At 45.1% G+C, this 12,870-nt stretch overlaps 1 protein-coding gene across 4 annotated transcripts in view; it reads right to left on the bottom strand.

Moving 5' to 3' along the window:
• IRF2 (interferon regulatory factor 2) overlaps positions 1-12,870 on the bottom strand; it is an 80,301-nt gene that overhangs the window by 28,484 nt on the left and 38,947 nt on the right. For all 4 annotated transcript variants that reach the window (XM_027598064.2, XM_027598065.2, XM_027598066.2 and 1 more), the window contains 4 exons: positions 11,758-11,850; positions 3,652-3,751; positions 2,277-2,453; positions 1,917-1,963 (listed from right to left, as the gene is read on the bottom strand). In XM_027598064.2, coding sequence (XP_027453865.1) covers positions 1,917-1,963; positions 2,277-2,453; positions 3,652-3,751; positions 11,758-11,844 — 411 coding nt within the window. In that variant the 5' untranslated portion in view covers positions 11,845-11,850. Of the gene's footprint in view, positions 1-1,916; positions 1,964-2,276; positions 2,454-3,651; positions 3,752-11,757; positions 11,851-12,870 lie in introns of those variants that run through there.

Below are 12,870 nucleotides of genomic sequence, written 5' to 3'. Positions count from 1 at the left end.
GTCGGTAAGTGTCTGCCTTTGGCTCAGGTCGTGATCCCAGGGTCCTGGGATCGAGCCCCGCACCGGGCTCCCTGCTCCGTGGGGAGCCTCCTTCTCCCTCTGCCTCTGCCTCCCTCTCTTTCTCTGTTCCTCATGAATAAATGAAATCTTTTTAAAAAATTAAAAAATAAAATAAAATAAAAAATGTAGGAGACATAACCCCCAAATCACAATATGTGAACCTTATATGGATTTTAATTCAGATAAACAGACTGTATAAAAATGACATCATTTATGAGGCAACTGGGAATCTGAACACTGGATATTTGACGAGATTGAGAAATTACTGTTAATTCTTCAGATGCAATAATGATACTGTGTTATTTTTTAAAGAGTGCCCATGTTTTGAAGGTATATACTAAAATAATTATGGGGGGAAAGTGAGAGGATGTGGGATCTGCTTCAGAATAGTGCGCTGAACCGTATGAAATGGCTTTGTGAGTCAAAAATGGCCAAATATCGGTCATTCCTACGGGCTGGAGGGAGATGGATGGCGGCACCCACCCGTGAAACAAAACAGCCACGAGCTGATTAATGTGGAAATTGGGGTGATGGTCACAGAGCAAAGTCTCCTCGGGTGTCTCCTTCCTGTGTGCCTGCAATTTTTCCACGATAAAAAAGTTAAAACAAAATTAGGCCTCAGCACTGTGCCATATTTAAAATAAGCCGCAAACTAAAAATATTTAGAGTGAAACTGGACGTGTCACATATGAAATATTCTGCTGAAAATATTTGTTTTCCACTTTGAAGGGAAGGTGAATACTTCCGAAATTTTAACAGTTTATCTCAGCTGCCCCTCAAATTCCATCTACCTTCGCAAGTCTAACTTTGTATCAGAAGTAAATATCGTTGTATTTTGTCTATTTGGACTAACTGGCTTGTTTTTAAACACTGTGTTGTCTGGACAGTTGGGGTTGTTCCTCTGACAGCGATTCTGGGTTAGGAATCAAGAGTACTTGGCATCGTCTTTAAGTTCAGTTCTTAGTGACCACACGACTTCGGCCACGTGTGCCACCGCCCTTGGGCCCGCGTGCGTCACTCAGCTCCCTTGAACCTCAGTTTCTCCATCTGCAAACGGAGTGCCGTAAACCCTAAGACAATCTGACAATCTTCTTTCTGAAGGTCTGTAGGTCAGGGAGTGGTAGTGTCTGCCCTTGGCTCAGCAACTGAAGCTCATCCTCAGTTTTGCACAGGTTTGGGCTATTCTCTGACTATTTAACAAGGGCCAAGCCATCTAGGCACAAAGATCCTCACACCGCAGGGGATTCCAGACCACACAGCCTACTGGAAGGCTCACGCACACACATCCCTATGGAAAGGCTTGGGGAGTCATGAGAGTTAGTTGTTAGTTCGGAGGTGAGGCAGAGAGATGCAGGTGAGAACCACACTAATAGGGTGTTCAAACGGACCTCCATGCCCCCAACCTTGGGGCCTGTCATGGAATATAAGCATAACACATAGGTGATACATTTTAATGTAAGTATATAATACCTAATAGACTTTAAGATCTATTTAATAGCCTGGAAACACACTTAATATGATCAGATAGGAGCTAGTTGCTGGAGCTCAGCTAGAAGTAAGGGACCAGCTGGCAACGGTCGTGGGGACCAGATGGAGGTTGGAGTCCAGCTCAGTGTGAATTTGTGACTTCATTCATAAACTGCTCAGTGAAATTGGATTAGGCAGGGGATACGTGTACCAGAGTCTGCTTGAGGGGACAAGCCTAAGAGGAGACACGAAAAGCACATAAAACAAAAAAGCCAAAGAAGAAAGACTAAATACTTCACAGAGATCACGTTACTTGGTTTTATGAGACAGAATAAGAATCATTAATATGGTCACAACTTTGGCTTTCTCTCTGAACAACCAAAGATTACCTTGATGTGCTTAACTCTGTCTTCTTTTTCTGTCTTTGGTTTCTTTCCTGTGGCAACAAAAAACAGTCTGGGGTTAATTCGTGAGGAACGTACAGAGAACATTTTCCCCTCACTTCTTTCTGGAACTCTCGATGAACCCATGCATACTTTAATCCACACATGGTCAAAATTCTACATGTTTCTCCGACCGCCTTCGGTGACCTAACGGTCACTTCCCCCAGCAAGGCAAAGGGAGGACTATCATCCGCAGTGTGGATAAGTGTTCTATCCTCGGAGTGACCACAGATGCGGAAACAAAGAAACCATAGAGGTACTACGACATATATTATGTGACCACTGTATTAGTCAGTAAGTATCTACCTTTCTTAGAAGGTCGCTCAGATAAGGGCAACATCCGGTACACTCTGAATGCATTGTTTCCCTTCTTTATACTTTTATCCTTGACTTCTTCGATGTCGGGCAAGGAGTTCATGGCACATCGAAAATTCGCCTTCCATGTTTTTGGATCAGGTTTATCTACTCCTGGTTGATGCTTTCCTAACAAAATAGCCAGAAGAATGAAGGTTAAGAAAAAGGAGGGGAAAAAAATAGACAGAAGTTTCTGGAAACATAGGCTTGCCGGCCAGGTAGTGCAGAGACCCCTTCTTAATTCCAGGTTACTACAGTGACCAACCGGTTTGCCTGTGACCAAGGCCGAATTCCTGGGATGTGAGAATTTTTGTTTTAAAACTTGGACTGTTCTGGGCAAACTGGGATAAACTCGTCACCCAGGCTCGACCTAACAGCTTGAGAAAAAATTGATAATGGTAGAACGGAGACTCAAGGTAAGTAACCGAGAAAGCTGGCAGGTTGGGGAGGCCTTTAAGCCCAGGTAAACCAGAGTGTCCCTTCCCTTTTCCATCTGACTCTCAAATATTAGTAAAAAGTCTATTCCTGTAAATAGCGTTCCCTACTTAAATTCTACTATAAATAAATATATTCTTGACTATCTTTTGGAGAGAGAAATTCAAACCAAGTTTACCACTCCAGAACAGATAAGTTTCTGGGGAACATAATCAGAATCCCACATTCACAGGAAATTTAAGGACTAAGTTTCTATAGGGTGGACAAAGCATCACCTCTGAGTGATGGAGTTTGGGCCCCACGTGTCCTGGATGTGCCTGGGGACACACCACGGGTTTTTCAGAGCTATTTTCATGAGGCCATAAGCCACATGTATGTAGTAAAAAAACTTTTTTTAAACGGTTAACACTGTATTGTATAGTCAAAATTTGCTGAGAGAGTAGAATGTCAAGGTGCTCGCACCAAAACCAAAAGCAGTAAAAGGTAAATATGAGAGGTGATGGATGTGTTAATTAATTTGATGGGGGGAACCTTTGCACAACGCATACATCAAATCATCCCCTGGTACGCTTTAAATATCTTACAATTTTATTTGTCCATTACATCTCAAAAAGAAAAAAAAAGATGGCACTGGGGCGCCTGGGTGGCTCGGTGGGTTAAGCATCTGCTTTTGGCTCAGGTCATGATCCCAGGACCCTGGGATCGAGCCCCACATCGGGCTCCTCGCTCAGCGGGGAGCCTGCTTCTAACCTCTCCCTCTGCCCCTCCTCCGCCCACTTGTTTTCTCTCTCTCCCAAATAAATAAATAAAATATTTTAAAACAAATGAAGGCATGAAAGTAACAATAAACAACAACGTCTGCTTCTATACATGATGCGGGGGGCTTTAATACCTGTATGGATTGCCCAGTTCCTAAAGAGTGGTGCATCTTTTTCCACATCCCACCCATGTCTAGCCGCGTGCATCCAAGGGATCTGGAAAATCTTCTTTTCCTAAAAAAAAAAAAAAAAAAAAAAAAAAAAAGACTGCAGCCATGGAATTCAAGCCACCTTTAACAGAAGGTTTTTACGTCCTAGCCAGTAAGGTTCTCTATTAAGTGACACTGGGTTTGCTGAGTGTCTACAGTAAAATCTACTAGGAACCAAACCCGCCTCCCCACTGGGCCCCAGATCTTGACAGTCTATTCGGGAGAGATTCAGAGGCGTGTGGAGTCTAGCAGAATAGGAATGCATTCCAAGGTCAAAGGAGTTGATTTGGGGATATGCCAATGTGTTCCGTTATCTATGCCATTTTTCCTTGAAGGACCACAGAGGATAAAAGCCACTGACTAAAACCTCCAATGCTTATGATTATCGTTGATTTCCATCATTTGCTAGAGAGGAACTCTAGTCGCCTTAGGTAAATTAAAACTTAGGCAACTTTCCAAAATGACACCCCTTTGAGCTGCTAAAGGGAAATCGGGGTTATCTGAGGTCACTGCCACAGTGATCCAATACCTCAGTCTACCGGGTAGCCAACAGAAAAAGATTTGGTCTACTTTTCTAACCCCTGGGTGTATACTGCCCTGCAGGAAACAGCAAGAAGTGCAAACAAAGATGTATTAAATGGGTGGAGATGATACTACTTTTCTAGAGAAAAGTCCCTTGGTACAATTCTTACAGTAGGCCCTTTCCATCTCTCCTACTGCTCGAGAGGTAACTCTAAATAGCTTAAATCAACCCTGGCATTTAAAACACAGGATTAGAAACTAGCAGCGCTTTAGAAACAAAGTCACACTCACGTGCGACTTCTTCAGCCAGCTCTCCTGACGGTCCCGGCATTTACTAAGTTCTCGTGGCTCTTTATATGTGACTTCCCACGGGTTCATGTGGTCTCAGTTTCATTTTTTGCAAGAACCTACTGAGCTCCAGGTATGTAATTATCTCGGCCTTACGGTTGAAGAAACTGAGGAACAGAGTTAAGTTCCACAGCCAAGGAAATGATCAGAGCAAGTGTCTGAATTCAAAACCAGGCCACGGGATCCCATATTCAATCACTTAATCACACTACATATCGTCTCCCAGGGGAGATTTCCCACCCTATGACACATCTGTTGTCCCGACTTCTGTGGAAACCAAGCCCAGGATAACTGTATATTTTTAGCCCTAAAGGTAGTTCAGGTAGTTTCTAGGGATGGGGGTCTGGGGAAGGCAAGAAAATGTCAGTAGGGATTTTCCACCACTTTGGTCTCACACAGTGAAAGACAGAAATGGTCCCAACAGACCCCCCCTAAGGGAGTCAATGCCTCTACAGAAGCCTGAACCAAAAATATTTGAGAATATTTGAGAGCTCCCCAAAAACCGTTAAAAGGGAAAATTCTACTGCATTTAAAACTCAGTTACTAAATAACTGAAAGCGAGAGACTTTTCATAAACCCCTCCTTGTTCATTCTGCCTCATCCACCGAGATAGCATGGTTTCAGTTTAGCCATTTCCAAAGAGCAGTGATCAGCCAAGGAGTGAGTGAAATTTTATTTTTTTAATGTAGATGAAAATCAGAGAGCAAAGTCATTTACGGCAGTTTCTGATGTTCACGTGAAAATGAAAAAAATAAATAAATAAATTTATTTTGGTGAAAGAACTTCTCCCAAAAGTGCAAAAACAGATCTGAAGGTTTACGCTTAAAGGCGCAGACCCTTTATAGAATCTGCTGTTGCACATTTTTGTAGGTCAGAGGAGTTCCGGAGGGGACACAATCTAAAGTCTATCTCGTAAAACACAAAGTTGATTCTGATAAGTAGATCTTTTCAAGCATTTGCACGCATGCAGTTGTGTGTGCACACGTGTGCTCTCACACACACCCCTACCAAATCAAGTCCCATAGAAACTATGCCCAAATCACGAACCCACAAACATAATGACTAAACCTAGCAATTATCCACCACGCATCCATGGATCCTCTTTCCTGGGCAAAAGGTCTGAGTGGACCTTTCTCAAAAGAAGATAAATAAATGGCCAATAAGCAAATGAAGACACCCAACACTGTGAATCATTGGGCCAATGGAAATCAAAACAACAACAAGACACCATTTCCTATACCCCCAGGGTTGCTAGAATAAAATAATATAAATAAATAAATAAATAAATAAATAAATTGATTAATTAATAAAAAGTTGGTGGTAAGGATGTGGAGAAACTGGATCCTTCCTACACTGCTGGTGGGAATGTCACCCAGTGTAGATGCTAGGGAAATCAATTTGGCTATTACCCAGAAAGTTAAACACAGAGTGCCCACATGACCTAGTAATTCCACTCAGAGACTTACAAACAGGCGTTGAAACAAGTATTTATACGTGAATGTTCATAACATCACTACTCACAACAGCCAAATGTCCATCAACTGATGAATGGATAAAGGGAATGTTGTACACGCACAAATGGAATATTATTCAGTCACAAAAAGGAATGCGGTATTGACAGGTGCCACAACACGAATGAACCTCGAACATCATGCTAAGCGAAAGAAGCTTTCTACATAAGGCCACATAGTGAATGGTTCCATTTATGTGAAATGAGCAGAAAAGGCAAATCCAAAGAGACGGAAAGCAGATTAGTGGATGCCTTGCACAAGGAAAGGATTTGAAATGCTTTGCAATGGAAAGTGACTGCTTAATGGCCAACTGTTTCCTTTTGGGGTGATGATAATTCTGGAATTCTAGTGGTGATGGATGTATATAACATTGTGAGTAGACAATGTCACCGAACTGCACATTTAAAAATAGTTAAAATGGTGGGGCGCCTGGGTGGCTCAGTCGTTAAGGATCTGCCCTCAGCTCAGGTCATGGTCCCAGGGTCCTGGGATCGAGCCCCGCATCGGCCTCCCTGCTCCGCGGGAAGCCTGCTTCTCCCTCTCCCACTCCCCCTGCTTGTGTTGTGTCCCCTCTCTTGCTGTGTGTCTCTCTCTGTCAAATAAATAAAATCTTAAAAAAAATAGTTAAAGTGGTAAATTAAAAAGAAACCACACACGTCACTTTTAACTAGTTTTTCATACTGCAAAAAATAAACTGCTAATAAACATATCACGTTTTGTTTTCTTTTTAAGATTTATTTATTTATTTGAGAGAACGAGAATGAGAGAGAGAGCACGTGAGAGGGGGGAGGGTCAGAGGGAGAAGCAGACTCCCCGCTGAGCAGGGAGCCCGATGTGGGACTCGATCCTGGGACTCCAAGATCATGACCTGAGCTGAAGGCAGTCGCTTCACCAACTGAGCCACCCAGGCATCCCGTTTTTTTTTTTTTGCTTTTTTTGTTTTTTTTAAAGACGATGCTGAAAGATAAAGAAGGTGAGACTCATTTTAAAACTGGAAGAGATTCTGACCAGTAAACATTCTGGTCATCGATCAGTGTGTCCTATTAGGGATGGTGATGGCGTCGCTCTGTGTCTGTGTAGACTCTGGGCCATCAGTCTGTGCCATCAGAAGCCCTGAGTAGCCCCATCCACATAGGCTGTGCCCACCATGTTTGGAGGGAGAGCATGTTCCAGACTCTACCCATGTTTATACAGAGAGAGAGGACTCTGCCCACCTGAGGGAAGGAAAGAGAAGCAGTACTTAAGTTGAGAAGAACATTTAAGATTATCTTGAGGAATGCAGAAGGTACCTTGGCCCCAAATGGCAACTAGCTCTCTTCACCTCCTCTGCCTCTTCTCTCCCCCAGTATTTATAGGATGTTCCAATTTACTCTGCTATTTTTGCTGGGACTCCTAACCTTGTTCTGAGACGGTCTGACATTTACACAAGCACAAGCCTGCTTTCAAAGTGTACAGAAGGGTAAGGTCTGAAACCAACTGTTGACGCCAAATGCTTGGAGAGTGGCCTCGGGCCCCCAGGGTCCAGGCCAATCTCCCACGTGCAAGAAGCGTGTCCATAACCAGAGTGGGAATCAATCAGAGCTACAGGAGAAACAACGAACCCAGTTGTGGCTGCCTCGTTCCTTCCTCAAGAAATGGCCCAGAGAGACCACAAGCAAGCATTCGGACCAATCCAGCACGGACCTGGCCTCTTCGACAAGTCCAAAAGCAAGAAGGGGGGGGTAAAAAAAAAGGAGGGGCTACTGTTCATCATCAGGACAATCAGGAGACACTTTGAGTCAGAACAGCCTTCTCTGGATTCTGACGGAACAAATCAATCGTAAAAACACATTCTGGGGAGTACGTTAAGGCATTCGGAATACGGACGGCGTGGGGATGATATTAAAAGTTATGATTAACGATGAGTAATTTATGGTTAATCAATTTATAATGGTATTGTGAATATGCAGAAGACAGTCTTAAGTCTTACAGATGTACACAGTCAGGCAGTTGCTTTCAAATGCCACACACACACACAGGCACACAGGCACACACACAGGCACACAGGCACACACACAGACACGTAAGTATTTTAAATGTCAATTAATTTTTTTAAATCTGGATGTGAATTTGGAAACTACATGAGAATTTGCTATGCTATTCTTTCTAGTCGTTAGACTGTTCAAACCTGCCTCGTGTGTTTGCAAATACTCATAATAAAAAGTAACGGGCCCAAGCCCGGGCCGTCTGCAGGAGCTTGTGCTGAGGCTGCTTTCCCAAACTTCCTCGCGGCTCCTTCAGAGGACACACGCCACCACCATCCTCCTCCACATGTACTGAGAATAAGAGATGGAAACCAATTTGAGGCATTCATTGACCACTGGTCTGTCTCTTACTAAGAATGTCCCGAATATGATGGACTCTCCACTTGAGAGAAACACGACAACTGCCAACCCAATGTTTTTAAGTCCGATTCTCTTAACAGCACAAAGACACAGTCGCCAATGTTACTCCTCTTCAAGCAACACATTATTCTCCCATTTACTTATGGAACAGTATTCACCTAGTACCTCCTGAGGGTCTGGCAGGAGGCCTAGCACCGAGCCTGAGAGCAGCAACAATCAAGACATTTCTGGCCTGCCCCCCGAGGCCTTCCAGCACAGAGGGCTTCGCCACCACCACCAACACATTCTGAATAAGGCAGCTAAGGCATAAGTGAGGAGTAACAAAGCCCCACAGGCAGTTTTCTGAGTTATAACCAGCCTTCAGTGGGAGAAGAGATTTTACGGTGATCTCAAACCACTGAACACACAAGCAGGGGTTCTTAGGCAGAATGCTTCTGAATAAGAAGGAAATAATAGGGGGTGCCTAGGTGGCTCAGTCGGTTAAGCACCTGCCTTCGGCTCAGGTCATGATCTCAGGGTCCTGGGATCGAGTCCCGCACCAGGCTCCCTGCTGAGCAGGCAGTCTGCCTCTCCCTCTCCCTCTCCCCCTCCCCCTGCTCTCTCTCTCTCTCTCTCTCAAATAAATAAATAAAATCTTAAAAAAAAGAGACGGAAATAATAGTAAGGTCTCCAGTGAAATATTTATGTGGGCAGATGAATGCCAAAGCCTAAGTTAACAGAAACCTATAAAAAGATGGCCTGAGGAGGTATGGGTATGGAGAGATGTCCCTGACGCCATCCGAGGTCCACAATGACTGGAACAGCCCTGCCCGTGCGCATGGACACAGCCACATGCACACTGGGCCCAGGCCCGTGGGCCGCCTGCCCCACTGGCTCCCCCCCGCCTCGGGTGCCCGTGGCCTCCTGTGCCAGGGGCCTCCTGAGACGTGTCATCTGCCACAGGCTAAGAGCCAGCAGAGCGGCCAGACTAGGTGGGTAAGGGGTCTCCTTTCTGGCCCTACCAGGAAAGAGAACTCACAAGCCAAGAGCCGGCTGAGTGCAGCTCAGCAGGGAGGGCCACCTGCGAGGGGCCAAGTATACAGCTGTACAAAAAGGAATCCATTCCCTTTCTAGTTGTCTATCAGAAAAACATGGACAAAGTGGATGGAAGGAGAGGTGTCTTAATGGAGAGTCCCAGTGAGGAAGCAACCGTAGGAGGGTGTGTTTGTTTCCCAGACCCATCGTAACCAACTGCCACAAACGGGGCAGCTTACAACCACAGAAATCTATCCTACCACAGTTCTGGAGGCTGGAAGTCTAGAACCAAGATGTCGGCAGGGCCACATTCCCTTCAGAGGCTGTAAAGACAATCTTTCCTGGACACTTCCGGCTTCTGGTGGTCCCCGGTGTCCTTGGCTTATGGCTGTACCTCTGCAACCTCTCTGTCTCCACATGGCCTTCCGTTCTTGTCTTATATGGACACTCGTCATCAGACTGGCCCAGCTACATAATCCAGGGTAATCCTGAGATCCTTCACTTTCTCCAAAGACCCTTTTTCCCAGTAAGGACGTATCCACAGTTTCCAGGGGCTAGGACGTGGATATACCGTTTGTGGGGAGCAGGGGTGGGGGCGGACCACAATTCAACCTACGAGAAGGACAGTTAATTGCACCCTATCAAGTGCCTAATCATACAGGGGACATGATAACACGGTAAGTTTGCCCCTGTATCAAGCCAGCCAAAATTGATGGATGTGTTTTTTAAAAAGAAAAAAAAAATTACTTCTCTTCAGAAACCAGGAACTTCTATTTTAATGTCACTCTAAATCAATATAGGCGATGCTATCTTGTCCTTTAAAACATAACCCTACTTCGCATCTCTGTACCTTGGCTTCGTCGTCTGTAGAATGGAAAACATCATAGTATCTCCCCCCATTGTGGGGATTATGTGAGTTAATGCACATGTCTTACTTAAATGAGCACCTGGCACTTCATAAACGTTAGTTTTTATGATTATTATCATTACTGAGTACCCTATGTTTCTTCAATTCTGCTTGACGACACTCTCCCCTTCCTTATAACCAAGGGGGCCACGACCCAACCTGACTTCTTGTTTGTGTCTTTGGAGCAGGCTGATTACAAAACCCCTCCATGATACACATCTGAAACACTATGGATTTAGCAAGCCTAGAAAAAGAAATTATTTGCCATAAGACCTTAAGATACAGGACAGTTCCCCTGAAGCGAGCATACAGTTTACTTATTGCTAATTCACTTCTTACCCCACCTCGTTTCAGAAAAGGACCTACTGAAACTGATGTGCTCAAATACAATACCATTACATTTAAAATAAGTGAAAAAAGAAATAAGTGGGCGAGGGGAAATAAGGCTCAAGAGATATCTGAAAAGATAAGATGAAGCCAGGAGTGATAATGAGTAAGCACAGTGATGCTGCAGGACCCTCCACTCTTGTTAGAAGTGGGCCACAACCGGGCTCTAAGCTCTCGAGCACGCCATACAAAGATAAAGCCTGACCAGCTGAATTAGTCATCGGGTCCTTAAGATTAAAATGAGAGGGAGGCAGAAGAGGAAAAGGAAATTTACTCAGAAGAATTGCGATATTCCTGGGAACGGGAGAGAAACCTCTCCCTTGGGCCCTTTTAAAGAAGGCATGATATATTAGTTGTTTTTCTAGGTGATAATTATATATTTTCAGGTGTTCTTTATTTTGATATCCACTCTCTTCCTGATTCACTCCTAGCAGGTAGGATCAATTAGACTGGGAGTCTGAGGTTGGTAAAGTAAGGGAGGATCTATGTACGTGTGTATTTATGTACATATGTGGGGGGTTGTAAATGACAGCCTACTTTTTTAGGACGGGTAGGCACACAAACAGTGTGTCACGATAAAAAGAGAAGACTTTTTCTTAAGGCAAAAAACAAAAAGTTTTCTTTACACGGACAACACTGAGAAGAGAGCCAATACGCTCCATTCCCAACACAAAACCCGAGAGTTTCCATGTTCTCTAATCCTAGAAGCCAGGAGAAGTAAGAGAGGCGTTTAGAGAAGGAAGGGGGTAAGAATCATTAAACAATAACACAGATCATTTTTGGTTGGCTGGTTTTGTAACAAATAAGGTTAAGATTTTGAACACAAAGAATGCAATTTTACTTTGGCGGTCCACGTGCATGTCTTTTAGTAAGGGCCTCTCTCTCTCTCTCTCTCTCTCACACACACACACACACACACACACACACACACACACACAGAGGTACCCAACACACTTACCTTATTAAGCCACTTTAGCCCTGGTATCGTATTCGAGTTGATCTGTTCCTCCAGCCACGGGCGCATCCGCATCCTTTCCACCGGCATGGTACCCTTTGCAGAAGAGAAACACAGCATCAGATAATTCTGCTAGTGACTGTCAGGTCTGCACTGTGAAATTCTACACCCCTGCCTGACCCCCTTCTGCTGTCCCCTTCCCCAAAACCACACAGCTCACGTGGGTGGTGGATCGGAGGGCCAGGGCGGGCGGGAGGGGTCCTGCCCCGCTAGACTACACTCAGTCCTGAGGAGCTGTCTCAGTGGGGCAATGGTTCGGGCCAGGCCGGCTCGCAGCTGAGAAGGTCCCATGGGTGTAGGAGGCCTGGGCTGGCGGAAACCCTGCTAGTTCGAGGGCCTGGACACCCTAGGGACTTGGCCTAAAGAGAGGTCTTAGCCCCACCCCAACCCGGCTGTGTAGCAGAGCCCTTTGGTGCATCAGCTGGGCATCGGGAGGACCAGCAGTTTACAAATACCTTTGGGTGTTACCCTTCCCAGAGGCCAGGGTGGACAGAGCAAAACAGTTGTGGGAAAACAGTGCTTAGAACCAATTCTGGCTTTTGGGTATCTGGGTGACAGAAATGTTCTGAACCACCAATTTTCATGCTTTAAAGTCTAAAAGCATCAATTCGCCTGGCGTCCTATCTACTCTCAGAGCCCGGCAGCATCTCTGCTCTGGCTTCAGCTCGGCGCGCACGTTCATGCGCTCTCTGGCTCCCTCCCTCAAGGGTCCCCCCTCGCGGCCACCTCCCTCTGACCTGAGAGCCTCCCCCCTTCCCTTTAGCTAACCTTCCCTCTGAAAATAGCTGCCTGGTCTAAACACAGTTCCTCCCCCAGCCCACATCCTGCCCCTCTTCCCTCCTTCCAGATGCATTTCTAGATAGTCTTTCCCTTGTCCACTCAAATACAGCCAGAGTGCAATCACTAACAAAGTACTGTCTAGCACTCATCTTCAGCCTATTTGCCTGTAAATCTAAATGGAATGTGGGATTCAAAAGCGAAGGTGAGGTCCATTCAAGCCTCCACTCTATAAGACTTCATGGGCAGCGTGACATCATTCTCTTTTCAACCCTCAGC

Source organism: Zalophus californianus, chromosome 2 (genome assembly GCF_009762305.2).
Source record: "Zalophus californianus isolate mZalCal1 chromosome 2, mZalCal1.pri.v2, whole genome shotgun sequence".
NCBI lineage: Eukaryota > Metazoa > Chordata > Mammalia > Carnivora > Otariidae > Zalophus > Zalophus californianus.
This window is presented reverse-complemented; position numbering and strand designations above follow the sequence as displayed.